This window comes from Chiroxiphia lanceolata, chromosome 6 (assembly GCF_009829145.1).
Source record: "Chiroxiphia lanceolata isolate bChiLan1 chromosome 6, bChiLan1.pri, whole genome shotgun sequence".
Classification (NCBI taxonomy): domain Eukaryota; kingdom Metazoa; phylum Chordata; class Aves; order Passeriformes; family Pipridae; genus Chiroxiphia; species Chiroxiphia lanceolata.
The window spans coordinates 54,605,193-54,632,529 of record NC_045642.1 but is presented as its reverse complement, the minus strand read 5'-3'; the positions used below and the strand labels follow the sequence as shown (position 1 = coordinate 54,632,529).

The window sequence follows — 27,337 nt, the reverse complement described above, 5'->3', positions numbered from 1 at the left end:
AATTGTTGTAGGTTTGGTTTGAGTATGTTTTGCAGTTGGAAATAAAACTGTTACTGTTGTCTTGCAGCACCTTTTACAAGCTGCACTTACATAAAAGAAGCCCAGGTTTCATAATGTGCGCACTGATATAGGGTGGTGAAGGGAGGTGCTTGCATTACCTAAGTCCAGAAAATGAAGTTATTTTTTATCCTGAATGTATCTTTCAGCCTAAAGCTCACCAACTCAATATCAAGTCATTCACAAGCCCTACTCAGTGTAGTCATTGCACCTCTCTTATGGTGGGATTAGTTCGACAAGGTTATGCCTGTGACGGTGAGTCAGTGAAACTTCTTATATTTTCAGCAAGTCCCTCGAAAAGCATCCCAAAATACTAATGTATTTGAAGGCAACCATTTCTTTGGGGAGGGAATGAAAGAAAGGGGTGGCTGCCACTGAATGGTTCTCCTTTCTTTTGCATCCCTTTAGAAGTATGATGATGATGTATGATTTCATATTGCTAATTAATTCTGCTACCATTAGTGCTGTTATACAGTGTGAGGGAGGGGGCGGGGAAGGCAGGACTGGTTTCTGTTGCTGTGGTAGAGAAGACTATGGGAATGATCTGATTATGTCTATTTTATGTTATCCTAATCATAAACCCTGAACGTTGAGAGGACCATTTGCTAGATTATTTCATCTGTAGCTTGTCTTGCTATCCATTAGTTTTATTTAAAATGCTTTATCTGATGCATGTGTCACTACTGAATTCTGTGTTCAAGTATAGGGAGGTATTTTTATTTGAAAATATTTACTGTATCTTGATTGGACACATGAACTCAGTTAAATAGGTCACAAATCCGATGAAGGCACTACAGTATAAATAACCTTATTTCTGTGCCCAGCTTAGTTCTTGCTAGTGACACCCTCTCCACTGACACCCTCAGTATCACATTTAGATTGCCTCATCTGCCCTTCAGGGCTTTTTTTCCTGGCAGATCTTCTGGTGGCAGTTCTTCCCCAAGAGGACCTATCACTCTGCCAGCACTTGCCCTGGAGCTGCCTTTTGTCTCCTGTTGCTGACAGTTCTGAACTTTTGTTTTGCATCTCTTTCTACAAGCTTGAAACTGTCTTTTTCCCTTAGTGTAGCTATCAGCTTCACTCTTCTTTTTGTCTCATGTGTTTTGATTAAGCTCTGCATCATTAGTTTTCCAGTTTGCCTATTCCACAGCAGATATTAATAGCTACAGAAAAAACTGGAATCACATTCACATAAGAATAGAGATGATTCCAGTAGAACAAAACTTTGCCACGTTCTACTCTCAATCACTTGCTTTTCCCAATTCCTCCTCTTTTTAATGCTGGAGACTATGGTAAAATACAGCTGCACTTCCAGAGGCCTGTGAAAGTGACTATATCCCGTGGATTTTCCCTATTCCACAACTGCTGTGCCTTGATATGCACAGTCCCAAATAGTTATGATACCTCCTCGAAGAGCTGAGTTTATTACCTGGTCTTGGGGAGCACCTACAGTACTTTGCATGTATGACTTTTTGGTAACCCCTGCCTTCTTGGGAGCAGACAGTAGCTCAAAGAACAAGCCAGGCAGCCTGCTCGGGGCTGCCTTCTCTGCTGTCTCTTCCCTCAGGCATCATGAGAGGAGGAGGTGTGTTGCCCAGTCTGTGGCTTTAGCAGAAGCAGGCTGTTTCCAGGTTTTTTGGAATCCTTTGACACTTCATAATTACAGGACTAGGATAGTCCTAGGATAGCTGCCAGATTCCCACTTCTGAGAATATGGTTAGAAAGAAACACAGGATAGATCAGAGCGGTGTGCCCTTCTCCTGCTGCCTTCCCAAGCCTGCTGGTAGAAACAGGATAGCTGGGACAAACTAAGCAGAATCTCTGTGGAAAGATCTGGCCAATAAGCTGTGGGTTGAATGCCTCAGTATAACACATTAACTCATTCTGCAGTTCCTGTAGTCTGTCTCATGTAAAATGGCATATGAGTTTTTTGTGTGTACTGCTTCTGTATGAAAGAGTCTCTATAGGCAAGAGACAATAGAGACCTTTGTCCCTTACTGGTGCAGCATAAAGGGGTTCAAAGTGGTGCAAATGGTAAGAAAGCATGCAATTACTAGTATAGATGTTTGCTGCTTATTTGAACTTATTTGACCTCTGGGCAATATATGCCATTTTCATGCAGTATTTCAGTCCTCGTCCTTTGTTTCTATTTCATTTACACTTTCAAGTCTATATCTTGTGTTTAATAGTTTAACCCTTTCTGTCTTTTTAGTTCATTTATTTTTACTTTGTCTTTGCAGTATCCTTGCATACTTGGATCAAATTAAACACCTATTATCACTATCCTGTAATTTTTATTCCTCCTTTACTAATAGTGTTTCTCTTCTGTCACTGGTTGGTGCTTAACGTCAGTGAGGTTGCCAAACTCCATTTCCTTGAAAGGTGAACTCAGTTCCTGCCCTTTGTGGATGTAATAGGCTAAAAAGAGGAAATACATGAGCTTTGGAGAGTCTCACACAATATCTAGGTGTGTTCACTCCTTCAGCGTAGTGAGCTATTGCAAGTGAGCTGTTTGCCAGTTTCAGTGTGATTAATTAATTTGCTGAGTGTAGACTACATTAATCACCTGTTGACTCATACATGCATTTCACTGTGAATTTTCTCTTTTGTACTTAGTGTGTTCATTTGCATGCCATGTTTCCTGCAAGGATAGTGCACCTCAGGTCTGCCCTATACCCCCTGAGCAAGCCAAAAGGCCTCTTGGAGTAGATGTGCAAAGAGGAATAGGAACCGCCTATAAAGGTTATGTCAAGGTAACAGTCTTTTGTTCTTGGACAAGAGAAGAATACTAAACTTCACTTACAGCTATGCAGCTTGGAACCTCTAAGTATGTTTAAACAGATCACCTAAATAGTGCTAAAGCCCTAAGGCTTTGCATGCCATCTGTGTAACTTATTTAACCTTTGTTGCTTTAGATGTGGGAGAAACACTTGGTTTTACTACAAGAGCTGAAGGTCAGTAGATTAGTAGTTACAATGTTCATAAGCAGCAAGGGAAAAAAAAGAATGGTTTAAGAAAGAATTTCTGTCATTGTTGATGTAAACACAATATAAAAGGTAAACTGTGCTACCATTTTGGCATTCGTGCAGTATACAAGCCTAATACTTTTATACAAGCCTGAATATATTTATTAAACTGTAACAAAGAGTGGTTGAACTTGAGAGGAGAAATGATTGCTTGATTACTTGACATTTTTCATACTATTTTGAAGGGCAAGTAGAATGTGTTCTAATTCCATTGATCTTAGTATAATCTTTTCTAAATGTCTTGCTCTCTGTGTCTACTACATGTGCTTACATTTAATAAGCAATCAGTTATTTATACGCAGGTCCCAAAGCCTACAGGAGTTAAGAAGGGGTGGCAGAGGGCTTATGCAGTTGTCTGTGACTGTAAACTCTTCTTATATGATGTGCCTGAAGGAAAATCCACTCAGCCTGGAGTTGTGGCAAGTCAAGTCTTGGATCTCAGGTTTGTATTATTATGACAGAGCAGAAATCCTCTGTACTTTTTTCTTAACAGTGGTATTTATTTATAGTACACAAGAAGCTATAACATTATGACAGCTCTGGTCTGAGAAGATATGTGTGTTCTGTATATAGACTGCAGCTAAGTTTAGGCTGATAGATTGGGCTCAGCAAGAAGTCACTTAAATGACTCTGTAGTCACTTATAGTACAGTCACCAATATTTACAGTATTAGCATGCTTCTTCCTAGACTTCCATATGCATCTGTGGGAAGCAAATGTACTTTGGCAGATTGCTTTTCCCGTGCACTCTGACCTCAACATTGAGTCACAGATCATCCCATAGCAAATAATTTCAGCAATATTAGAAAAACTGAAGTAGTCTGCAGAAGAGCACCAGCTAATTTACACTGCAAATGGCTCTGACCCTGCCATCTCACAGGAGTTATTATTTCGTGGGGAATCATTTGAACTACTGAACACTGTCTACAAAAGATCTGAGACTTACAGTGATCAGAGTAACCAAGAGGGTTTTTTATTAAAATTTATGGAAATATCAAGAAAGTGTAATATCTTTTAATGTTACAGCACCTTTGTGTCTCTGTTGAATATAAAGTTTGCATTCACAGGCACCTTGGTTTATATTTTTTCCAGACAGTAGTAGCGTGGGGTTGCACCAGTACTGCTGTGCTGTTCTCACAGTCACTGAGAACTGTCAGTGTCAGCTCTCTGACATGCTGGCAGTGGGAGCAGAAACGTGGAAGTATTGCAAATAGCAGCATTCACATCAGTACATTGCTTGAAGCAACTCAGCCAGATATTATACCAACTGTCCCATCCTTTATCTGCTTATTGTAGCTACCTCTTTGAGGCTGTCTTCTGAGGATTCTTAGATGTTTTTAATAGATGTTAACCACCACAGCTATGAATTTTATCATGGGCAAGTTTCAGACATTAGTGTCATCTTTGCACTAAAATTGGCAATTATGGTGATCAACTTGGTCAAATTCAGTTTAAAAAGGCTTGTGTAGACAAGCCCTCTGGGGTGGAGCACTCTGAAATGCAAAAGTTGTTCTGATGTCTGTTTATTTTACTGTAATAGAGAATAAAATCTAGCTGTTTTGAAAACCCTTATTTGAATCCCACAAACTATAATTATGTTGCCAAGAGCTTTTTATGTGATTTTTCTTTTTTTCCAAAGGCCCCTCTCTTGCTACACATTGAGGTATGAATTATTCATTTCTAATGCGTCTGCTGGGCTGGAAGAGCAGTATTCTTGCTTCTAATTGTAGAATAGGTGTGGTTGGTACACCAAAACTACACAAAGCCACCCCACTTAACTTCAGGTGGACTGAGTTACCAAATGCTGTAGAAACATAACTGAAGCTTGTGAGTTGTTTGGGTCAAGGATGGTTAGAGCATAACAAAGCAGTGATGGCAGTTGTGACCTCTGTGCGGTGTTAGGAGGTGGCAGCCTATTGAAACAGTGGTGATACCAATTAGATGATGCTGAATAATGTTAGTGTGTGCTTGTATGTAATTCTCTTGCTCTCTTTCTTACTAGAGATGAAGATTTTTGTGTGAGCTCTGTCCTAGCATCGGATGTAATACATGCAACTCGTAAAGACATCCCTTGTATATTCAGGGTATGGCAACCAATTTACTCATGAAGAAAATGCAAGTTGAATACCAGTGTTTTGTTTTGAGAATGGCATACATTATCCATATTTAATGTTGATTGAATTATGCAGAAGTGTAAGAATTTACAAGGGCTGCTGTGTAGAGGAACAATATGGCGGTACTCATATCTGAACTGTAAAGAAAAAAGTTCTCCTTCTTTCACTGCTTCCTTGTATATAAAGTTTGGCTTTTTTTATTTTCTTGATTATAATTCAGTATGTTTTGTCTCTTCTTGCATTGGTATTACCAGACTCTGTTTTTTCTTGCTTAGCTTTGGACTCTTGCTTTAGGAACTGATGCTGTAATAGAATATTCTGAAGATGGGTTGTGCTCATTGATTCTAGTCTGCTGTGTATTATCTTGTATTTAAGAAATACATTTGAAATTTCAGTTTCTTTAATTACGTATTTAAGTACAGTAGAAAAAAAATAAGAGAAAATAATTAGCTGAGTTAAAATATCCTCTGATTTATGTTCTATCTGATGCTGTATTTAGTTGTTAACAACAGGAACTTCTTTCCTAGGTTTTATGTGAATTACATTTAATCTGGAATTTTAAAATTTAGAGCAGAATACATAGTAGCCAGTACCAGTATCTATAATCCCTTGCATTTGAATACAGAAACTCACTGTTTTCAGCATCTCTGATCCTCAGTCATTTAGAATCAAGTCAGTGAAACATGGAAAGCAAAGAGCTGACAGTCACATGTAGTCCCTATCACTTGGTCCTTTAGGGTTTTACTTAGGAAATGTCTTTGTACTTGACTGCCTCTGTGTCTTTGCTTTTCTGCTTTTTTGTAGAATTATTTTCTGCAGTGGAATTTTATGCTTTAGTTTACTACCGCCTTTACCTTAATTTTCCTCTTACATGTTTCTGTTTTGGGTTTTGTTGTGTTTTTTTTTTTTAATTTCCATCTGCCTGCTCTCTTCTTAAATTAGCAAATGTGGAATACTCTGGGAAAGGGCTTCTAAGGAGAGAAAATATGCTATGCAGAATGGTGGTTCATTCATTTAAGAACAAGGCATCCATGCAGTTTAGACTGCCTGACTTGCTGCTCTAATTTCTGCCTGCAGTTTTTAACTGAAAGAGTATTTAAGAAAAAAATAAAACTTCTGTCAAATATCCGCATGTAATAACACTTGTAGAGATAGACATTACAAAATATCTCCATGGTTTGATCAGATTATCCGCTGCTAAAGAGATCTGATAAATTAACTGGGAGCCTGGTGTGTGAGTAAATCTATTTAGATACCAGAGGAGATGCTGCCAAAGTCCACCTCTTTTTCTTAGTTTTATGTCCTCCTCCAAAAGAAGAAATTTCTAAAACTGGAAACCATTAATATCTGGTGCAAGAGTCTCTTTTCTCAATTTCATTTAATTCTAGATTTGCTTCTTGCTGACATAATGACATAGAGTAGCTTCTGCATAACAGTTAAAACTGTTACTTCATGTAATCTGTGTAAAAATGTAGTCCTTCTTTCATATGTGCCATATAACATAACACATTATGGTATTGGCGGCCCACCAAAGACAGATTTTCATTTCTTCTGGATCTTCCACCAGCAGAAAGCAATACCAGAATGCTGCCAAACACTAAAATGACCTGTGACCACCTCTGACCCCCCATGAATTCAAGAAGAGGAAGAACTTGTCTCAGACTCCAACATTTCTACTTGGCAACCAGTTTTTAAAGCTGGATGTTAGGCTGTCCTGCCATTTAGATACTGCAGTCTAAGTGCTTCCATCAATATACATTTTTAATAACAGTGTAGGATTATCTGTAGTGGAGTGCTTCCACAGCTTAGCAGTTTGAGTTAAGAAATCTTGAGTTTCCTAGCAAATGCTGGATTTTTGTATGATGAATAATGCAAGGTATATGCATATGACTTCTCACTTTTTTTCCTACATTTGACTATATGTAAGATGCCACCTTCAAAAGACTGAGAGGAGTAATACATGGTGGTACTTCAAAGGGAAAACCTTAGCTGGAGTCTGGTGTGGTTTTGTTTTCTAACTTAGAAATATTATCCATTATGCCTCCATCTGTCTTTAAAATAATAATGCCTAGTTACAGTTTAGACATGAAAAAACTCTATGCAGAGTAATAAGAGCTGTGAACAATTGCAAACTACTTGGTTTTTTTCCTACCTCCCTTTGCCTTCATCTTACTTCTGGAGTTCTGTCTTTGATATCCTATTGTCCCAGGTTTATTTTCAGATACATTTTATGTTTGACATGAGTGTTATTGTTCAGTTCTCTCTTTTCAGGAAATATGTGTGTTGCATAACCACATTATCCACCTTTATGATGATTTTCTTACGAAAGCATATAGGCTGAAGGTCTGTTAATCCATGTTACAGCCTTCAGATTTGCCCTTTTGCACCTTTTGTTACTTTTTTCTGTGACTGAAAGCATAGTTCCCATGATCTCACAAACCTTTCAAGCTCTTCATGCAGGACACAGAACTAATATTAAGAATTAGTAAGTGCACACTTCAGGCAACAGAAGTTCCTGGATAGTTTTTTTCTGTTTAGAATGCATTCTGCTTTGAAATCTATAGGATGTTTTACCTGAAAATTAAATGAAGCCATAGTGCTTTTCTTTTAACATGGGCATGTAGGAGAAGGCAGACTGCAGTCTCAAACATTGCTTTCCACCAGAGCTTTGAATGCAGATATGATGAGTTCCTCCCCTTGGACAAATATTTTGAAAATTAAGTAGCAAAATTAAAATCTAGAACCGATCATAGCAATGCCTTTGGGTTTAAATGCATGTGGCTCAGAAGGCAAGTGTGTCACTTTCAATAAGTTATTAAAATGTCATGGATAGGAGGGATCAGGACAAACTATAGTATGCTACTGAAATTCCAGTTCAGAGCAGGAAGGAGCCTTTTACTGCCATGTATTGATTGTTGAAGGATAGGAATGTAGCATTCCTTGCCCATATTTTAGGATCCAGAATGATTAAGCAAGACTGAGTACTTTTAAACAAAACCACTGTGTCTTGTGCAGTGGTTGTTTTTAGTTTGTTTCTTTGAAGCACTGTGGACGTATTAGCTGTGTTGGGCATCCCCCCCAGGTACATCATTGCATTGTTATGAAAAAGTGTATTTTATTTTCACAGTTCTGCATGACAAAAAGGGCTTTTATTACTCTAGCTAATTTCACTTTCTCTGTCTGTTAAAAGGTTACAGCTTCTCTCTTAGGTTTGCCTTCAAAGTCTTGTTCTCTACTGATCCTGACGGAAAATGAGAATGAAAAGAGGAAGTGGGTTGGAATCCTAGAAGGGTTGCAGTCTATCCTTCACAAAAACAGACTAAGGAACCAGGTTGTGCATATTCCACAAGAAGCCTATGACAGTACACTGCCTCTTATTAAAGCAAGTTTAGCTGCTGCTATTGTAGGTATGATTGTTTTAACTTTTACAAGTGTGTGAGGGTTGTTGGAGCTTTTAGATGGAGCTTTTATGCTTCATAATGAGAGCACTGACACTTTGAAATAAATTCCTCAGCTGAACTCCTTCGTAGGAATTTAATATTGGGGGAAAATGTTAATCTTGCATTGAGATTCAGATTTCTTCATCTACTTGGGGTAAATAATACTGTTTAATTGTTTAGCAGGTTGTTTTAGCAATATGGTATATAGCATGCTTTTGACAGACTGTGTGAACTTGAACAAAATCGATTTGCTGCTGAAAATCTTGTTTGTCCAGAAATTTTTTCAGGTGTTCAAATCAAACAGTCTGTTTTAAAGACAAGATTAAGTGTAGCTGAATTAATAGCTCTTTTTTTTTCTTTTGGTTTAGATCGAGATAGAATAGCAATTGGTTCAGAAGAAGGACTGTATGTGATAGAGGTGACCCGTGATGGTAAGTTAGGCCATAATGCATGCAGTAATTACATACAGAATAATGAGCTCCATAACTTTTAGTGCTGCTGTAATATAGGTTGCTCAACAGCCTTTCATGTGTAGTGAGTATTAAGCACTCACTTAATTGATGAGAAGGAAAAGTGAATGTGAGATATAAGCACTAATTTGGTCATTATCATTACATTCAGTTGACTGGCTGAAATTAAAGGGATGAGTTACTGGGCATATTCTGACACATTCTCACCTTAACTATGTTCCCACAGCAGGTAGCAAAATGTCTGAGCACCCAGAGCATGCACAGCACACACAGAGTTTGTAGACTTTCCATCAAAGCCTCCATCTCTCATTGGCTGTTTCTTCCAGAAATGTGACAACCACTCACATTCTCTTTCACACCGATGATGGCCAAGTGCTTCCTTGCTCCCTTCCATCATCTATTTCCTTAACTCCATGCTTCATTCTGAACCTGCTTTTTCCTTCCTGTTCTTAGTGCACTTTCCCTTCTGCTTAGGGAAAAATGGGATTAGTGGAGTCTGAAGTTCTTTCTGAAGACTCACAGTGTCCATTCCTTCCTTGACCTGCTGGTGATGCTCTTCATAATGTATTCCAGGATTTTTTTGGCCTTCTGGGCTACAAGGGCACACTGCTGGCTTGCGGACAGGTTGTTGTCCAGCAGTGTCCCCCAGTTGTTCTCCACAGAGCTGTTTCCAGGAGGTTGGCCCCCAGCCTGTTCTGGTGCCTAGGGTTCTTCTCCAGATTGCAGGACCCCGCACTTGCCTTTGTTGAATTTCAGACAGTTCTTCTCTGCCCATCTCTCAAACCTGTCAAGGTCCTCCTGAAGGGCTGCACAGCACTTTGGGATTTTGGCTACACCTCATAGTTTTGTGTCATCAGTGAACTTGCTGAGGAGGCATCTGTTCCTTCATCCAAGTCACTGATGAACAAGTTAAACAATACTGGACCCAGTACTGAACCCTGGGGGACATCACTAGTGACAGGCCTCCAGCTAGACCCTGTACCACTGATTACGACCCTCTGGGATCTGCCTTTCAGCCAGTTCTCTATCCACCTCACTGTCCCATCATCCAGTCTGCACTTCCTGAGTTTGCCTATGAAGATATCATGGGAGACAGTGTTGAAAGCCTTGCTGAAGTCCAGGTAGACAATATCCACTGCTCTCCTCTCATCCACCCAGGTAGTTGTCTCATTGTAGAAGGCAGTCAGGTTGGTAAAGCGTTTACCGCATGAATCCAGGCTGACTGCTCCTGATCACCTTCTCTTCCATATGCTTAGAAATGGCCCTCCAGAATGAGGTGCTCCATCATCTTGCCAGGGATTGAGGTGAGGCTGACTGGCTGATAGTTCCCTGGGTCCTCCTTCTTGCCCTTTTTAAAGAGAGGGGTGACATTGCCTTTCTTCCAGTCCATGGGCACCTCTCCTGATCATAACAACCTTTTAACAGTAATCATGACTGGCCCTGCTATGGTGTCTGTCAGCTCCCCCAGTGTTGATGGATGCATCCCCTCAGGGCCCATGGACTTGTAGAAGTCAGGGCTGCCTAGGTGATCTCTAACCCAATCCTCCTTTACCAATGGAAAGTCTTCCTCTCACCATTCCTCTTCCCTTGTCTTCTGGGTCAGAGATTCAGGAAGGATATTTAAGTGCTGGAGCAGGTCCAGAGAAGAGCAATGAGGCTGGTGAAGGACTTGAGCACAAGTCCTGTGAGGAGAGACAGAGGTAGCTAAGGTTCAGCCTGGAGGAGGCTCAGGGGAGACCTCATCATTCTCTACAACTCCCTGACAGGAGGTTGTAGCCAGGTGGGGGTTGGTCTCTTTTCCCAGGCAACTATCAGCAAGACAAGAGGGCATGGTCTTAAGCTGTGCCAGGGGAGGTTTAGGTTGGATATTAGGAAGAAATTCTTTACAGAAAGGGTAATCAGGCATTGGAATGGGCTGCCCAGGGAAGTGGTGGATTCTCCGTCCCTGGAAGTTTTTAAGATGAGACTGGATGTGGCACTTAGTGCCATGGTCTGGTAACCACGGCAGTGTTGGATCAAGGGTTGGACTTGATGATCTCAGAGGTCCCTTCCAACCCAGCTGATTCTGTGATTCTATGATACCTGAGGGCTGGTCTTATCAGTGATTTCCTTGATTTCCTTTTTCAACGTGATTTAGTATGTGGCTATTTGAAAGTGGGATTTTACTCATGCTAAAACTTGCATTTCAATGTAAAAATAGACTAATGAATACAGGTTTTTAATTCCTTTGACTTCCAAAATTAAATGACATCAGGGATGTAATTTTAAGTCAAAAAGCAAAATGTTATTGCTTCGTCTTGTTTAGAATAAGACATTGCCCAGTTCCAGGAGAAACTGCTTTATACATGGAGACAGCAGATATTTGAAATTCTTTTTAGGAGTAATGAATGCCATTCCTTTGAGTAAGCTTCCAGTGGTCACCATTCTCTGAGTAGTTAGATATAAACATAACTTGAGATGCAGATAATTCCAGAGATTCCAGTACAGCTTCCTGTGTTAAAGAAAATTGTACATTTAATTTGAAAGGTTATTTCATAAAGGAACAATTATCTGCATCACCGTGTCATGTGTAAATGTGAAAATGAATTGTCAATTTTGGTTTAAAGGTAAATGATATTTAGCAGGAGTTTTCTATGGCCAGTTCTGTGTGCTAATAGCATTTTTATGAATGGTAATCTCTTTTTCATTTTATGGCATTTGTAATTTTCAGTGTTAATTAACTGCCAGATGTTTATATCAAAGGTCTTTGGTCAAAAGACCCCTTAATTCTTGACAAATAAGGTAGAGTTGGAGCTAGAAAAAAAATCTTTTCTCTCTGGCAAAGTTCCAACAGCTGGTTATTTCACAGAATTTCTTCAGACATATCATCTGTTTGTGCAAGTGGGGGGATGCCACAACAGCACTTGGCTTTGTGATCTAAACAGCCAAAGTCTTGTTACCAAGTTTACAGAATTTGGTAACTTGGCTACGTTACTCAACTATTACTGAAAAAATGGCATATAATTTCAAGTTAATATTTCTCTTTTTTTTTGTTAATTATCATTTACAAATACTCAATGCATTCAGCTAACAGAAAATTAGTTATAATTTGATATAGTTGGCTTATGATTATTATGTTTCCTATCTTAGCATTTCTTGTCTATTTGTACTCCATGAAATACTCACGGCATTCCTGAAAGTGCTTGTACAGCCACGATCCCAAAAGAAGAACACATTGTACCTAACCCCCTTAGGCTGCCTCTAACCCAGCTTTAAAAAAATGCTTCAAACAGTGAAACTCCCCAGCTGCCATTGGCAGCCTAACTAGTCCTTGCTGTGGGGTAGCTTTTCCTGGTGCCTGTCCTAAACCTCTCTTCCTGCAGCTTAAGCCCATTCCTTCTTATCCTTTCCCCATCACAGCATTTTTTGCCTTTCCATATAAGTGTTTTACACTCACTTACTGTACTGCTTTTTTATCTGGCTGAGAGATCTGCCTGCATTTTACTTCCTCAGTTATCAGCATTAAATGCTTTATATTTCTTCTCATTGTATTCTGCTAATTTGGTCTTCCTCTAAAATTTACTGAAGATGCCGATGTTTTCCTGAAGGTGGGACCCATTTTAGAAAATGTGGTATCTGACACTGTACACATGATATTATATAAAAATTATATAAAAAAATTTCTCCATTTATCCCACATGTTAAGCATCCTTTTCCCACAAAGTGTTGTTGAGACTTTTTATCAATAAATGATAAATTGCTTCATTGTTTGCTCTCTGAATTAATAACAGAGATTGAACACGTGTAATAAGTGCTCTTCCTCACCTGGTACATGTCTGTGTTTAGATTTATTTTCAGACATCACTGTGTAATACTGCAGTGTTTCCAGGCCTGATGCTTTTTCGTGTTTAACTTACGGCATCTCTTGTTTCCTTTGCAGTGATAGTCCGAGCTGCTGACTGCAAGAAGGTGTACCAGATAGAGCTTGCTCCCAAAGAGAAAATTATCATCCTCATCTGTGGTCGGAACCATCACGTCCACCTTTACCCCTGGGCCTCTCTGGATGGGTCAGAAGGGAACTTTGACATTAAGCTTGCAGAAACTAAAGGCTGCCAATTGATTACAACTGGAACACTAAAGAAGAGTTCTTCTACTTGTTTGTTTGTGGCTGTCAAGCGACAGGTTTTTTGCTATGAAATTCACAGAACTAAACCTTTCCACAAAAAATTCAGTGAAATTCAGGCTCCGGGAATTGTACAGTGGATGACAGTGTTCAAGGACAAGCTCTGTGTTGGCTACCAGTCTGGGTTCTCTCTGTTGACCATCCAGGGAGATGGACAATCTATAAACCTGGTAAATCCTAATGACCCCTCGCTTATCTTCCTCTCACAGCAGTCTTTTGATGCCCTTTGTGCTGTGGAGCTCAGTAATGAGGAATACCTGCTTTGCTTCAGCCATATGGGAGTATACGTCGATTCGCAAGGTCGAAGGTCACGCATGCAGGAACTAATGTGGCCTGCAACTCCTGTTGCCTGTAGTATGTATATGTTTTTCTGTTGCCATATCCCTGTTGCTGCTTTACTTGTCTAAAAATAGTCAGCATTGTATTCAATTTTGCTTCGGTTTGTCTTTGAATATCTACAGTTTAAGTTTCGATGAGTTAACAGACACATAAGTTCTTCCTGGTGGTAGTTTTGGATGTGGAGATCCTGGATGCTGCAAGAAAAGCTCTGTCTTGTTCAGGACACAGAGAATAAATAGCAGAATGCAAAATAACTTCTACAGAGAGTAATCCTGGATGCAGGACAGTGCAAGACTACCTGTATGTGAAATTCTATAAAGATTTTTGTTCCCCTGGAGAGTGTAAATATCTAGTTGTCCATAGGATGTCTTCTGTGTCCTGTACTCAAAGTACAATAGAAAGCTGAAGAAGAAATGTAACTGCAACTCTAAAGGTTCATGAAGATAACAAGACGTAAAAATACTAACTTTGGCAGAACTGGTAGTAGTTTTTCTCCTTTTGGCTTTATTTTTTAGGGGGAGAATTTCCAAAAATAGTGTAGGTGGAGGGTAATTTTTCAACTACACTGCGTGTTTCAGGAGCATTGATTTATCAGCTAGGTAGGATAGAGGTTACATGCAGAGCATTTTTCAGTATTCAGTAGTCAAAGGCAGGTGATGATAAAACTGGGATTTCTATTTGGAGCTCAAATAGCAATTAAAAAATTTTGAATGATTGAAGGCAAGAAATAGCTTTTTGTTTAAACAGTGCAGCAAGGAGTTAGGTGCCTGTTGGTTTGATCAGACCAGGCCCTAATAGCAGTTTGTTTAATTTTAATTGTCTTGGACTGAAATTGTTTGCTTGCTTTACACTCACCTAGTTTTGTACAGAAGTCTGAAGGAAAGGCCCAAGGAAACAATGTAGTGGCAAATTTACTTTAAAACACCATTAGCTAAAACTAATGTTTCCTTTTCCTTAATCAGCTTTACAGTTTTTTGCATTTCAGCAAACTAGACTTGCTAGTTAATGGTCTTGTCTGTTATTATTAGAAGTGTTTGTTATAACCTTCTTGTATGTGCAATCCTGAGTGGCACTGGCCTAGGGCTGTTTTTGTAGAAAGAGCAACATTTTTTGCTGCCAAAGGAACCTGGATTACTTCCCTTTTCATTAGGCTTGTCCTCCATCCTCAGTCCTGGTGCCTGTCACTAGTGATGGTGGCTTTTTTTAACTTTCCCATCAAGAGGTCAAAATTACAGAATAGTTTGGGTTGGAAAGAATCTTTAAGATCATCTAGTTCCAACTCTCCAGCCATGGGCAGAGACACCTTCTACTAGACCAAGTTTCTCAAAGCCCCACCCAGCCTGGCCTTCAGCACTTCCAGGGATGGAGCAGCTTCTTCCACAGCTTCTCTGAGCAACCTGTTTGAGTGCCTGCCAGGAAAGAATTGCTTCCTAATATCCAGTCTAAACCCACTCTCAGTTTAAAGCCATTACTCTACATCCTATCACTCCATACCTGTGTAAAAAGTCCCTCTCCAGCTTGCTTGTAGTCCCTGTAGGTACTGAAAGGTGCTCTAAGGTCTCCCTGGAGCCTTCTCTTCCCCAGGCTGAACAACCCCAGCTCTCTCAATCTGCCTTCATAGGAGAGATCATTGAAGTGGAAATGATTCTCCCCCTGTTATGGTTTCTACTGTGGTAAAGCACCATGTACAGAGGTTTTAGGGTACAGCAGAGAATTTGTCTCTGGGGCATTTGGTGCCCTCACACATGGAGAGGGCAGGGGCTGCACTCACACAGCTCTGTTATCCCAGGTGTTCTGTCTGGGTTGCTGCTACACCAGCTTGGTTCTGTGCTGAGTCAGTGCAGGTGTCATGGGGCTGGTTGGCTCAAGTGCAGCCTAGTGCAAAGCGTTGGAGCCAGCAGTTCTCGAGGCTGTAGCCTGGGCAAGCCCAGTGCAGACACTCACATGTCTCACTGGGAACCAGTCAAGATCTGGTCTAGCTCATCAGCTCTGACTCTCGCAAGTGCCAGCCTTGGCTACAAGCTGGTCAGGCAGAAGCAGTTGGTGTTTCTGCCTGATACTCGGTTCTCTCCCTTGATTTGAACATCCAAGCCAACTGTGACCCCATGTAATAAATACTTGACCATAAATCGTTTTTGTGATACTTATATGTGATAGCTGTCCAAGGCTTTGTGTGAATGAATTTAATACTAGCACCACACCTTACTTCAGTTTTTCTAAGAAGATTTTGTGATGTGTTTAGTGTCCTTTTGGGTTATTTTCATTTTGCTTATTGAAGCATCTCTTCTCTATTAAATCCCATAAGTTTCTAGTAACTGCTCTTTACATCAGAACACAGTCTTTACATGAGCAGAAGCATGTTGTTAACGAAGCTCTAGAGATCTCCGCTTTTCGTTTGGCCTAAAATAAAGTTGTCTGCTGATGCCTTTTATGCTTTAAAAAAAAAAAGTTGAAAAGAAAATGAGTTATGGGCTTTAAGCATTGTGACATTTTTATGTTAACCTGATGAAAGCACCCATACATGAATATCTAAAGCTAGATAATTGTTAGCAAAAGAGGAAGGAAATTGAGAACAGATCTGCATCATGAGTTCACGACCCAGCTCACAGATGGTGGCCCTCTCATCTCCTCTGCACACAGCAGATGTATCGTTAGTTTGCTGCTTCCGAAATGAAGTAATCCATAGAAAAGCTAGCTGTTCACTTCCTACCACCTAGCAAATTTGTATGCATGTGAAAACTTCAGATGCCATTTTGCAATTTCACGAAATGGCAGTGTGAAGTTTTAAAAATACTGGAAGGGTCAAATTTAAATCTTTCCATGATGCTGGTAGTTGTCATTAGCAAGTCTATTATCACAAAAAATTCTATTTGAAACTGAGGCTTTGAAACAGTGTTTTAAAATGTGTCTCGCACATAGTGGAAAACTTGTAAGTATTGAAATTTGCTCAAATATATGTCAGATCTAGACTACTGAAATGACATTAGGGTTTTCTGTTTGTTTTTAATCTGTGCAGGTTGCAATTCTTCTTATGTAACAGTGTATAGTGAGTATGGTGTTGATGTATTTGATGTTAACACTATGGAATGGGTCCAGACTATTGGCCTGCGAAGGGTAAGTAATTTTCCTTGAATATTGAACTTAACTGGGCTAATTTCAAATGAGATGTTTCTTCATGGTGTATGCTGGGCTTGAGTTAATTCGCCGTCTCCTTCCTCAAAACAGATCAGACCATTAAACGTGGATGGCACACTGAACCTCCTTAACTGCGAGCCACCAAGACTAATATATTTCAAGAACAAGTTTGCAGGTGAGCAAAGGGCAAGGGGAGAAATGGGGAACTGATATGAAGCTAACTGAGTAAATTTAACCATGTTATTACCTTTGCATGGGATGAAATTTGTGTTGGATACATCTGGGTCAGTGTATACCTGTATGTGTGAAATTGCATTGTGGTATTACAGCAGGAGCTGGCCTCAGTGTACCAGAAACATCTGACAACAGCAAGAAGCAAATGCTTCGAACCAGGAGCAAAAGAAGATTTGTATTTAAGGTTCCCGAGGAAGAGCGATTGCAACAAAGGCGGTAAGAATTTAATTGTGGCACATAACTTAATGTGTATGATGACATGCAGAGACTGGGAATGCTTATTAAAAAAAAAATCACTCTGTTCTTTTAGGGAAATGCTTAGAGACCCTGAACTAAGGTCAAAGATGATTTCTAACCCAACAAATTTCAACCACGTGGCTCATATGGGACCAGGAGATGGAATGCAGGTTCTCATGGACCTCCCACTGGTAAAATACATTTAAAAGGGAGAGAGATATATGTGCATTTGTTCTTGATCACAAAAACTGTGAAGATGAGCTGTATGGGCTTCAAGTATTATCTCTGTACCAATTCTTCTTTAAAGCCTTTTGAGAAAGGTGAACCTTCCTGCTGTGTAATGCTTCTAAATCCTGTGCAAGGAAATACTGTTAGCTGGCTTATGAATGAGACACTGAATGAAACAGATATCACTGCCAGGAGCTTGTTAATAGTTTTGTAAATAATCCGTCTCTCCTCCTTCCTTTTTCTTGTTTCTCTTCTTAAAATAACAGAATGAATTTCCTTTCCCCTCATCCTCTCGACATTCTGCTCTTGATATCACCTCCAACAGGCTTTGAGCACGTCTATCACATGAGCCCTATCTCTGCTGAATTCTCTCTCCAGCGTGAACATTCCTCACTGCAAGGCTCCCCTCTGCTTTCTTCCTCTTCCTGTCCCTCCTCTGCTTCCCTAGCAAGGGTAGGAGTAGCTACAAACTGTTAGGAACTGGAGTGGTATGCTTGTGGCACTTTGCCAATTCTAGAGCAATAACAAGGGGGAAAAAACTAATGCTGTGGAGGTAACTAAAATGCATGTGAGTTGCAGTGCTTTCTAGCATTAATTTTATTTTATATTTAACTAATACATCATTTTGTGAGCTGTTTTAGTGTTAAGTCCACAAGGGGAAGACAAATGTGAAGGTACATTTCTACATTCTGTATGTACCCTCCACTTCATAGCTGTTAGTCAGGCTTTCTCTTGTCTTTCTCAGATAGCCCAGATGTGGGTAAGGCATTTGTTCTTTCAGCAGGAGGAGGAAGGAAAGCAGAGCTGTTGGTACAGTCCCTGCCCCTTCATATAGGGTTTGCTGGCTGACAGGTTCTAGTGGCTGCTACGGGGCTTAGTTTTTTCTCTGTCTTTCTCAGGGTTTGTGTCTGTTACTGAAAATATGTGGATGTGGTCAAGTAAGTTCAGTTTTTCTACCAACACTGGGTTGTAATAGCTTCAAAAGCACAGTAAAGTTTTCATGAGTAACAACTTCTCGTTGGATAGCCTTTGTTGCTGGCTAACAAGGTGTTTCATCTCAACTGTAGAGTGTCCTACCTCCTGCACAGGATGAAAAAACCTGTCCATCTGCAGCAAACCTCTCACGGCAGCAGCAGCAGAGAAACAAAACCTACATCTCGTGGCCCTCATCAAGTAAGGCTGGAAGGAAGCTTGTCAGTTCTGCACTGTAATCTGTGGCATCAACAAGAGGTGTAAACCTGCCTTTTTTCCTTTATTCCCTCCAGGTGGCAGTGATGTGGGAGTGGCCATGCCTTCCCGAAGTATGTCCGACCCTGACCAGGAGTTTGACAAAGAGGTAAAATAGCTTTTGTTAAATGGAGACCAGCGATATCCTGTTGACGTAGGTTGTTTTCTTTTTCCAATAAATTACATTTCCTAGGAAATATTTCATAGAGACGTTTATGGAGATGTTTTCCTTCCACAAATGTTTTTTTCCAGCCTTTAATATATGTTTGCAAGTTAGATATGCCGGCACAAAAGCAAAGCTGTGAAAAGATCTTTTTATGGTGATATTTTAAGAAGTATTATGTCTTGGATTAAGCTTTATAGGCAAGGCAAATTTGACTAATTGATGAAATGTCCTCAAAGCTCCTAAAATTGTTCTCTGGGCTATTAGCATAGAATATCAAAGTAATATGACTCGTTAAGTAATTTTCTGTGCTGCCTTAAGGAAGTCATTTTGTCATGTAACTTGAGAAGGAATCATATTTTAAAATACAAAGAATTGGTTTTAGTAAGAGTATGTGCCAGTAGTCACCAAACTGAAAGTGTCCAGGCTGTACAAAACTGGTGTTCCTGAATCTAAATAGAGAAGATATATGATTTTTGTTTCCTTGATTTATCATGTGTGTAGCTTCTTCTAAGCTTTCCTGAGGGACTGTCTGTGCAATGAATGTGTTAGGAAAGAAAGTGTTAGTGGTCCTGCGAGACAGACTCTTAGATCAAGATCTTTTTAGTGCTTTTTAATACCCAACTGCAAGCCCATGTAATGTTCTGGATTTTTAAGCATGTTTCTCTGAAGCCAGACCTTTGCAGGATGCTGTAGTATACCCCAAGTCCAGAGTTCTGATTACAGTCATGTTCTGACTTCCTTTGACACCTTCAGTAAGCCATTAAAAGCACATGAAAATCGGGATCTCTAAACAGTCTTGATTTTCAAAGGTGATGATGATGGACTATGTTAGTTGACTTGGTTGTTCTGCACATCCTTTCCAAATTCCATTATATTCCATGCTGTAAAAATACTTGCAGTTTGTAGGCACAAATGATAGATTCTAAAGGGGACTTTTTACAATCTTTTCTCTTTTGGTGTATCTTACAATATCTTGTGACTTTCTAAATGTTAAAAAATTGTAGTGTGAAACTGGAAAGAGGCTCTAATAACACCTTTTGGCTTTATACTTTTTTCCCTGTAGCTTTTGGCTTTATTGCAGCATGAACTGGATCATGTTAGGATAATCTTGTTATAGATGATCTTATTATTGTTCAAGCCATGCAAAATCTTGTGAACAGCGTTCTCGAAGGATGTTACCTTTCAATCTATTTGCTAAATATATATTTCCCTTTCTTGAAAATAACTTGCTGCAATGATACCAGTTTTTCCTGTGCAGTGTTTCGTTAGCTGTGAATGTGTGCAGTGCTCAGAGTTGTAACTCACCAAAATAGTGGGAATCTTGCCAGCCATCCTGTTGAAGTGAGACCAGGCTGTGAAGGCAAATATCCAACAACTAATCTAACACTGGGGAAATAACTGTGGATAGTCTTTATTAGATATTGACGTAGGATGTATCCAGTAAGTCTGTTCTGTTTCCAGATCTCCAGCCTGATTCTTGGCAACCTTCACTCTTTTGTCAGGCACTTCACATGCTTGTTGCTGTTTTGTAGACAGTTCACATGCTTGTTTCCTTCCTTCTCACCAAACTGAGGATGGTTTGACTGTAATCGTTTAGATGTTTACATGGGTAGATAAACCTCCTCTGGGGCTATAAAAATTACCTAGAAATTGCAGGCTGGTAAGTTCTGAACAACAGTGAACAGACAGATGCATTCCATCAAGAAAGTTTTGCAATGGCTAACAGAGAGGAGCTGGAGATGTAGCGATTTCCACATACTTTACCAGAATTCCTGTTACGTCAGAAGGTCACCTTTGGGACTACACTACAGCCTGTTGATGATAATGGAAGTACTTGCATGAATGTTTAACTATGAAATTAATGTAATGCACACTGCTTCGTAGGTGTTGCTCACCCTAATTTTTGAGTGCCTTTGAAAGCTCTTGAGTGTAAAGAATTCACTTTAAGTAAACATAATTTTTTTTAATGTTTCTCGTTAACAGCCTGATTCAGACTCCACCAAACACTCTACTCCATCTAACAGCTCAAATCCAAGCGGTCCCCCAAGTCCCAACTCTCCTCATAGGAATCAGCTTACCCTAGATGGACTGGACCAGTCAACCTGTGACGCATAACGCTACCGCTCTCACCATTCCAGCTCCGGTCATCCGCTACTCCATGGTATTCAAGAGCAGGGCAAAGCTGACTCAGATGCTAGTGCCAAGACTGACACAGACTCTCTAGTGTTGTACAAGAATAATTATATATCCAGATTGTAGATACAAACTATTGAAATGAAGAAAATTCTTTACTAATAGCGATCAAGCTTTTTATGTGGAATTGTTCACTGCTCGGCTATGGTTGGTTCCTTTCTGCACAGCTGTGACATGGTTTTATTGCATAGGAGCATTTAAGGCCACCAGTAAATAGTCTTATTCTTATGGTGAAAGAGAAATAGAGAGAGATACTGATAATGTTGCTACAATATCAGGAATATTATTTTTCTATAGAATGATGTAATGTCTGATTAGCAGGAAATCCTTTTAGACAGAATTTGGACCTCTAAATAGGAAATGTGAGCAGGTCTAGTTACATCCTCAGATGAATACACTTTTCCCTTTTTCCCATAACTGTTTGTTTCCTAAATCTTAAGGAGAATGCTAGGAAGCTGTAGGTCGTTTCCAACATCACCAGGAAGTCAAATGAAAGCTGGTTATAGTTTTGTGGCCTTTTAAATCATTTAGCCATTACATATACAGCTGCATAACTGTCTTTCTATCTTTCTACCAACTTTTTAGTCTTGTACATAGGTCTACTGCCAGTTATCTCTTTACCCATTCCCTGCTTTTTAGTCCTCATCAACCAGTCACTAGTCAGGGCTTTTAAAATACTGGTAATTACTGCTGTGAAAAAAAAAAATTTACTCCTAGTTCCTGCCTATCTCCTCCTGAGAAGTTGTTTCTCCTGGGTTTTTTGGTGTAAGGACACACTACGCTGTTTAGCTAGCAAGCCTTCTCGTGGACGCATTGCCCTCGAAGTCTGCCTGACCTAAGGGACTATATCGCACTAAAACATCAGTCTGCTTTATTGGCTACCAAAGTGGAACGTGAAGGATGTGTAACTGGGGGTGCTGCTTTTCTCATTAACTGTATCCTCACCTGCATGAAGACCCCATGATTATTAATCAAGTATTGATCATGTAGAAAAATGCACAACACACTCCTGTATATTTTGCGATGGCCCACGTGCAGTGATGTTTTGCGTGTATATTTAATCTCATGCTTCCATGTATTATACATTTAGTAATCAAGGATTTGTGACCATGTTTCATTAAAAGCTTGTAATTAATTCCGTGGCTGGCATATCCAGTTTGTCATTGTCACACTAGTGTGCCTTCTGTGCCAATTTTATGACAGTTGGATGTCACTTATTTAAAATTCGGTTTAAATGGGCTAATGATATGCCAATGGCTAATGTTCTTTTCTGAAACACTGTATAGGACGTGCACTTATCTTTAGTTTAAACTGAGTGTTCTAGTCAACATTTAATCCTGTTACGTTAAGTGTTCGACAGTACTTGCTCTTTTTCTCAGATTCTTGATAAAGGGGCTCAGTTAGAGCTGGACACTACTGCTTTGGGGGTTTTCTGGTTTTTACTTTTTTAATGTAAGTCTAAGTCTTTGTAATTATTGAATTGTGAGAACATTTTTGAACAATTTACCTGTCAATAAAGCAGAAGAGGGAGGTTTTAAAGTTCATAGTCGTCTGTCTTGACATCTGAAAACAATCTACCACTGACACTTGCTTTAGTCTCATGGTAAATTCACTTTGTTCACATGGATGTTTTACATAAACTGAAAGATACTTCGAAGCTCTGTAGCCGAACACAACGAGAAAGGTGCAAGTTGCTGGAGGTAAATGAATGTTCAGGAGAGACAGAAGTCCTTTGGGTGGAATACAGTGTTAAAATGTTGTGCCCTCAGTTTGTGTTAGAGTTGTCATTTCATTGAGTCACTGGCCCTGTTAGTTCCTTTTTAATTGATTTATGTGACTGCTTCCTTACGGCTGAAGCACAATAACGAGGCTGCAGGATCTATTCAGGCATCTTAAGGGTGATAAAACAATAAATATTTTTGACTTGTTGTCAAAGCAGTAGTCCCAAAGAAAGGCTTAGGAACATTTCAAGGATTGGCGTGTGAATGGTGCCACCCCTCATATAGGGTGGGTTTTTTTAAAGCTCCCCTCATGCTCTGGTATTTGAGCACCACAGAGCCCACTGTAACTAGAGCAGAGCCAATATCTTCTCTAGTGTGTTCTGGGTAAACATTCCTCACCCATAATGGAGCGCCTGAATTGCTTCTTGGTTTGGCTCACCCTTAACAGGGAAGGTGGGTGTTTTGGATCCTGCTGTTCCTTCCCTGACCAAACCTACCTGGGCAGACTGGGGTAGGTTGGCTTGGGAGAGTGCACCCATCCCATCCTGGGGATGGGGTGATAGCTGACAGGAGGTTCGAGGCTGTGTGCCGGAAGCATTCTCACAAGTATTCATGCTAATCAGCCTTTGACTTTTAAAAAAGATTTCTCCTGCTCTTGAGCTGATTTTTCTCTGCGCAGTGAGGACTTAGGATGACAACAAAGTCTTTAATTATGGGGGTATTAAATCATAGCACTCAGCAGTGCCAGGGCTTGGTTATAATTTAAGCAGGAGAACGTTTCTAGAAAAATAAATTAATTGCTCATATGAATACATTATTCTTTTCTTTCATTTTTTTTTCTTCCCTCAAGTCTGGCCAAGCAGAATTCCTTCCCAAGTCCTCCACCACAGGCCTTTGCAAATCATCTGTTCCCTTGAGGATTCTGATTCTGGTTACCTAAAGAATCCTCCTGAGCCCTCAGGAGAACTTTCAGAAATGCAGAAATTCAGGATGTGAAATGGTCTTCTGACAATGCGCTTTCTTATCCCTGGAGGCTACCAGTCTAGGATCGAAAGTGAGGAATTGAGCTATGCAAGGAATGAGGATAATTTGGTCTCTGCCAGTTCCTTTGCTCATTCCATTTTCACCGAGGCATTACATCAGGTCCCAAAGCTGGGGTGATGGGCACACCACTCACCAGAACAAGTTGATCACTTCTAGCATAGACCTTCTCCTCAAAGCTGCGTATTTTGGAATACATCATGGTGTACTTGCCACCCTAGACCTAAACTTACCTGCCACCACCTCTGTCTACAGAACAGATGTGCTGAGAATAAACAGCTTCCTAAATAGGTGCAATCTGCTGGAGGGGTGTGTGTAAACGCTCGCTTTATCTTTGCAGGGTGTTTAACTCAGGGAGGTCACAGGGAGGGGGCTTCAGCACGGAAATGCTGGAGGTGCAGGCACCCTTGTTCTGCACAGCGCCAGATTGGGCATCCCTGGGAGAGAGCAGATGTGTAAAAACCTTAAGAGTAAGCCTAAAGCACTTGAGAAGCAGGAAAGTGTTTGAGGGAAGAGATGACTCTGGGAACTGCACTGCACCTTGAGGTGCAGTTAAGCAAAGTATTAGTTAAAGGAAGGTGTTGCATGCATCCTGACCAAAAACCTTGCCTAGCTTATTTTAAAAGAAAAAGGAAAAAAAGAGACATGGCATTCTTGCATGCCAGGCTACTGGAGCATCTCGTATTCCAGTTTGCACCCTGTCTGTATGAAGCAGCTCCAGCAGTCAGAAGGGAGGACAACCCAAAAAGCAGCAGTCACCTGCCCAGCCCTTGTCTTCCATTGCTATGGCAGCAGGTCTGGACTGCCTTCTGTTCATTTGCACCCCTGAAAATGTGGCTCCCCTCTCAATTTCTCCTTACAGCCTTGGAGCTCCTCACAGCTTGTGTGGCAAGAGCTCTGTCTGCTGCCACCCTCTCCCAGTGCAGGGCAGCCCCTTCCTATGGGGTGAGAGTTGCTCCCTGTGGCTAGGACAGAAAGCACAGCGGTTGGAAAGAGCCACACGATCTCGGTGCTGCCTTGCAGATCTCAGTGCTCCCTTGCAAAGCCTCCTAAACATGTTTCTGAGGACAGGAGGTGACAGTGAGACCGGGCATCAGCTGCAGGGCTGGTGCAGGATGCCTGGGAAAGCCAAATGGTGGCAGAGCATGTCCCAGCGGTGCCTGATGCTCCGGCCAACGTTGCCGGCGGGGTTAGCTGAGGACAGGAGCAGAAGACAGCAGGACGTGCTCAGCCAGCGGAAGCTGCAGTGCTGTGCTCCAGCCAGAGGAGGAACATGGACTCAGGAATGAGCCCCTTCCCTGTCCTTGCAGCAAATATTTTCCCTGCTCCCCAGTAAGCTGCAGCACTTTTTTGTCATCTGACTGCACAGGTTCATGCAGCTTTATTGGTTGCTTTCTCATAGATAAAACCCTCAGATTTTTTTCAGCATCGCCTGCTTTCCCGTCTCTTACGCAGTCCCTGCAGTCCCGTGAGGACGGGCAGTGCAGAGCCCTGTGTGCTGATGGAGGAGATGGCCAAGGCTCAGCTGTCACCCCGCAGCGCCTTGGCCAGCTCCTGCACTCCGGTGAGACCAGTCCTTGCCAAACGCCCTCCCTTCCGCTGCTGCTACCTCCTGCTAAAAAGATTTTTAAAAAGAAATTCATTGGACCAAGTCTGTCTTTAGGTTTGGGAGTATTCTGAGCACCGTGCCAGTCTGAATCTGGTTTGCACAACTTCTGTGAGCTGCTGTATCGTGCAAAGGGAAGGAACAGTGATATGAGTCGGTGTCCATTAATAGTGTCCAAGCTGCTTTTTCTCTTAAGATCTAGGGAAGCAATGATTCCTGAGGTCTTGCCATTGACACTAACGCATTTGGAATTAGTCTGTCCCAGCGGGGGACCCCTGACTCTCCGGACCAAGAGCAAAACAAAGCCATTAGGTGCCGCGCCGCGCACAGCCTCGGCAACCACCCATTTAATGTGCTGCTTACCAAAGATGTCTGCGAATTAAATTCCTTGTTTAGGCAGGATCCCGGGAGACACTATTACGTACCAAGCCCCTTTGCCTTGCCCTGCCTGCACCGCGGGCTGTCTGCGTGCGACCGTGCGCAGAGCAGCGATCATGGATACAGCTGTTTTTCTCGGCAGCTGTTGGTCCCCGGCGTCGCAAACTGACTCTGGTGCTTCGGGGTTTTTTTTCTGCAGAGCTCCCCCCTCCCTGCGGTGCGTTCTGTACGAGCGAGCGGACGTGGCTCCTGAAGGAAAAGTACAGACTGTGCTCTGCCCGCGCGCTGACAAAAATTGATCTCTACTTTAATTAAAACCTCTATTGTAAGTGACCTCGAGCTGCTAATGCATTTTAAAAATGAAGCTTCGCCAACAGCAAATCCATACACCCCAACACGGAGGGGTGACCAGGCGGTGATCCGTGCCACAGGGTGGGCTGCCTCTCTCCGTGCCGGCTGTGCGGTCGGTGATGTGTCCCAGGAGCCTGTCCCACTGCACGGCCACACGCCTGACCGTAGCTCATCCTGAAATCCCAGGGTGCCCAGGTGGGACGCAGACCTGATGTCCTTGGCTGCTTGCGGGGGAAGGACAGCATTCTGCCACCATCCTGTGCAACGGTCCCTGTTGCCAATGTCTTTTCCCTTCCCCAGCGTGTGGCCACAGGATACTCTTATCCCTTCCCTTCAGCACACATCGCAGGGATGCAGCCATCGCGAGCCCTCATAACCCTGGAGTGAGGAGCCCAAACGTAGCTAGGGAAGGAAGCAATTCACTCCAGGGCGAACAGCGAGGGATTCCCTGGGGGATGGCCCTGAGCCCCTTCTTTGCACGAGGCAGCGCCGGTGTGATGGGCTGCCTGGTGCAGCGGCCTCCAGCGTGCAGCGCTGCGCCGGCCCAGCCCTGGAAAGATAACTCGTGTATATGTGCATTTAAAGGCTTGTGAGCTGGAGGAGACACAGTCACCTGCAATGAACTGATGTGAAAGGGGGAAGAAAGACGAAAAGGCTCTCGCAGGCAGAAAGTATGGATGTGACTGCCTCCCTCCCGCGTAGCGAGACCCAGCCGCGGTGCGGGGCCGGCGGACGCTGCGGCTGCTCGCACAGGCACCATGGAAACATCTCGGTGCCAGCGAGCAGCGCTCGGGATGACCGAGCTGCACCGCGGCCGCACCGAGCCCCCCGGTACCGGGTGTTGTCCGGCCTCATGAGGTCTGTGGGAGGGCTTGGGCTGGCGGTGTTTCCCTGGGTGTTTCACATCATAGGAGTGACTGAACGGGTGAGCTTTTTGAGTCCTGTCCCCGGGTCACTGCTCCCCACAGTGATGCATTTGTTGTAGGACCACGGGATGGTGGGACTTGGATATTCCTAACCTGCCAATGTCAGCCGCCGCCTGCAGCAGCCGATGGCTTCCTCTGCTTTTTGACGTGCCCGGTGACCATTTCATCCAGCACCAAATGCCTGACAGACGCAGCAGAAACTCCTGCACAGGCAAGTTGCTTTTCATCCCAGTACTGCCAGCGGGACACCCTCGGGAGAGGCGTGCATGGCGAAATCCCAAGGGTGT

The 27,337-nt window shown here is 41.8% G+C and overlaps 1 protein-coding gene across 1 annotated transcript in view; it reads left to right on the top strand.

Annotated features, from left to right (window-relative positions):
• Positions 1–22,569, top strand: part of CDC42BPB (CDC42 binding protein kinase beta) — a 94,315-nt gene extending 71,746 nt beyond the window's left edge. Inside the window, 15 exon segments of the mRNA XM_032690112.1 lie at positions 207–312; positions 2,674–2,810; positions 3,386–3,525; positions 5,085–5,166; positions 8,387–8,603; positions 9,005–9,067; positions 13,026–13,622; positions 16,624–16,721; positions 16,833–16,917; positions 17,072–17,192; positions 17,287–17,404; positions 18,341–18,379; positions 18,509–18,614; positions 18,707–18,777; positions 20,818–22,569. Of these exon segments, the coding sequence (XP_032546003.1) occupies positions 207–312; positions 2,674–2,810; positions 3,386–3,525; positions 5,085–5,166; positions 8,387–8,603; positions 9,005–9,067; positions 13,026–13,622; positions 16,624–16,721; positions 16,833–16,917; positions 17,072–17,192; positions 17,287–17,404; positions 18,341–18,379; positions 18,509–18,614; positions 18,707–18,777; positions 20,818–20,949 (2,112 nt within the window). The 3' untranslated portion in view covers positions 20,950–22,569.
• The last annotated feature ends 4,768 nt before the right edge of the window (positions 22,570–27,337 follow it).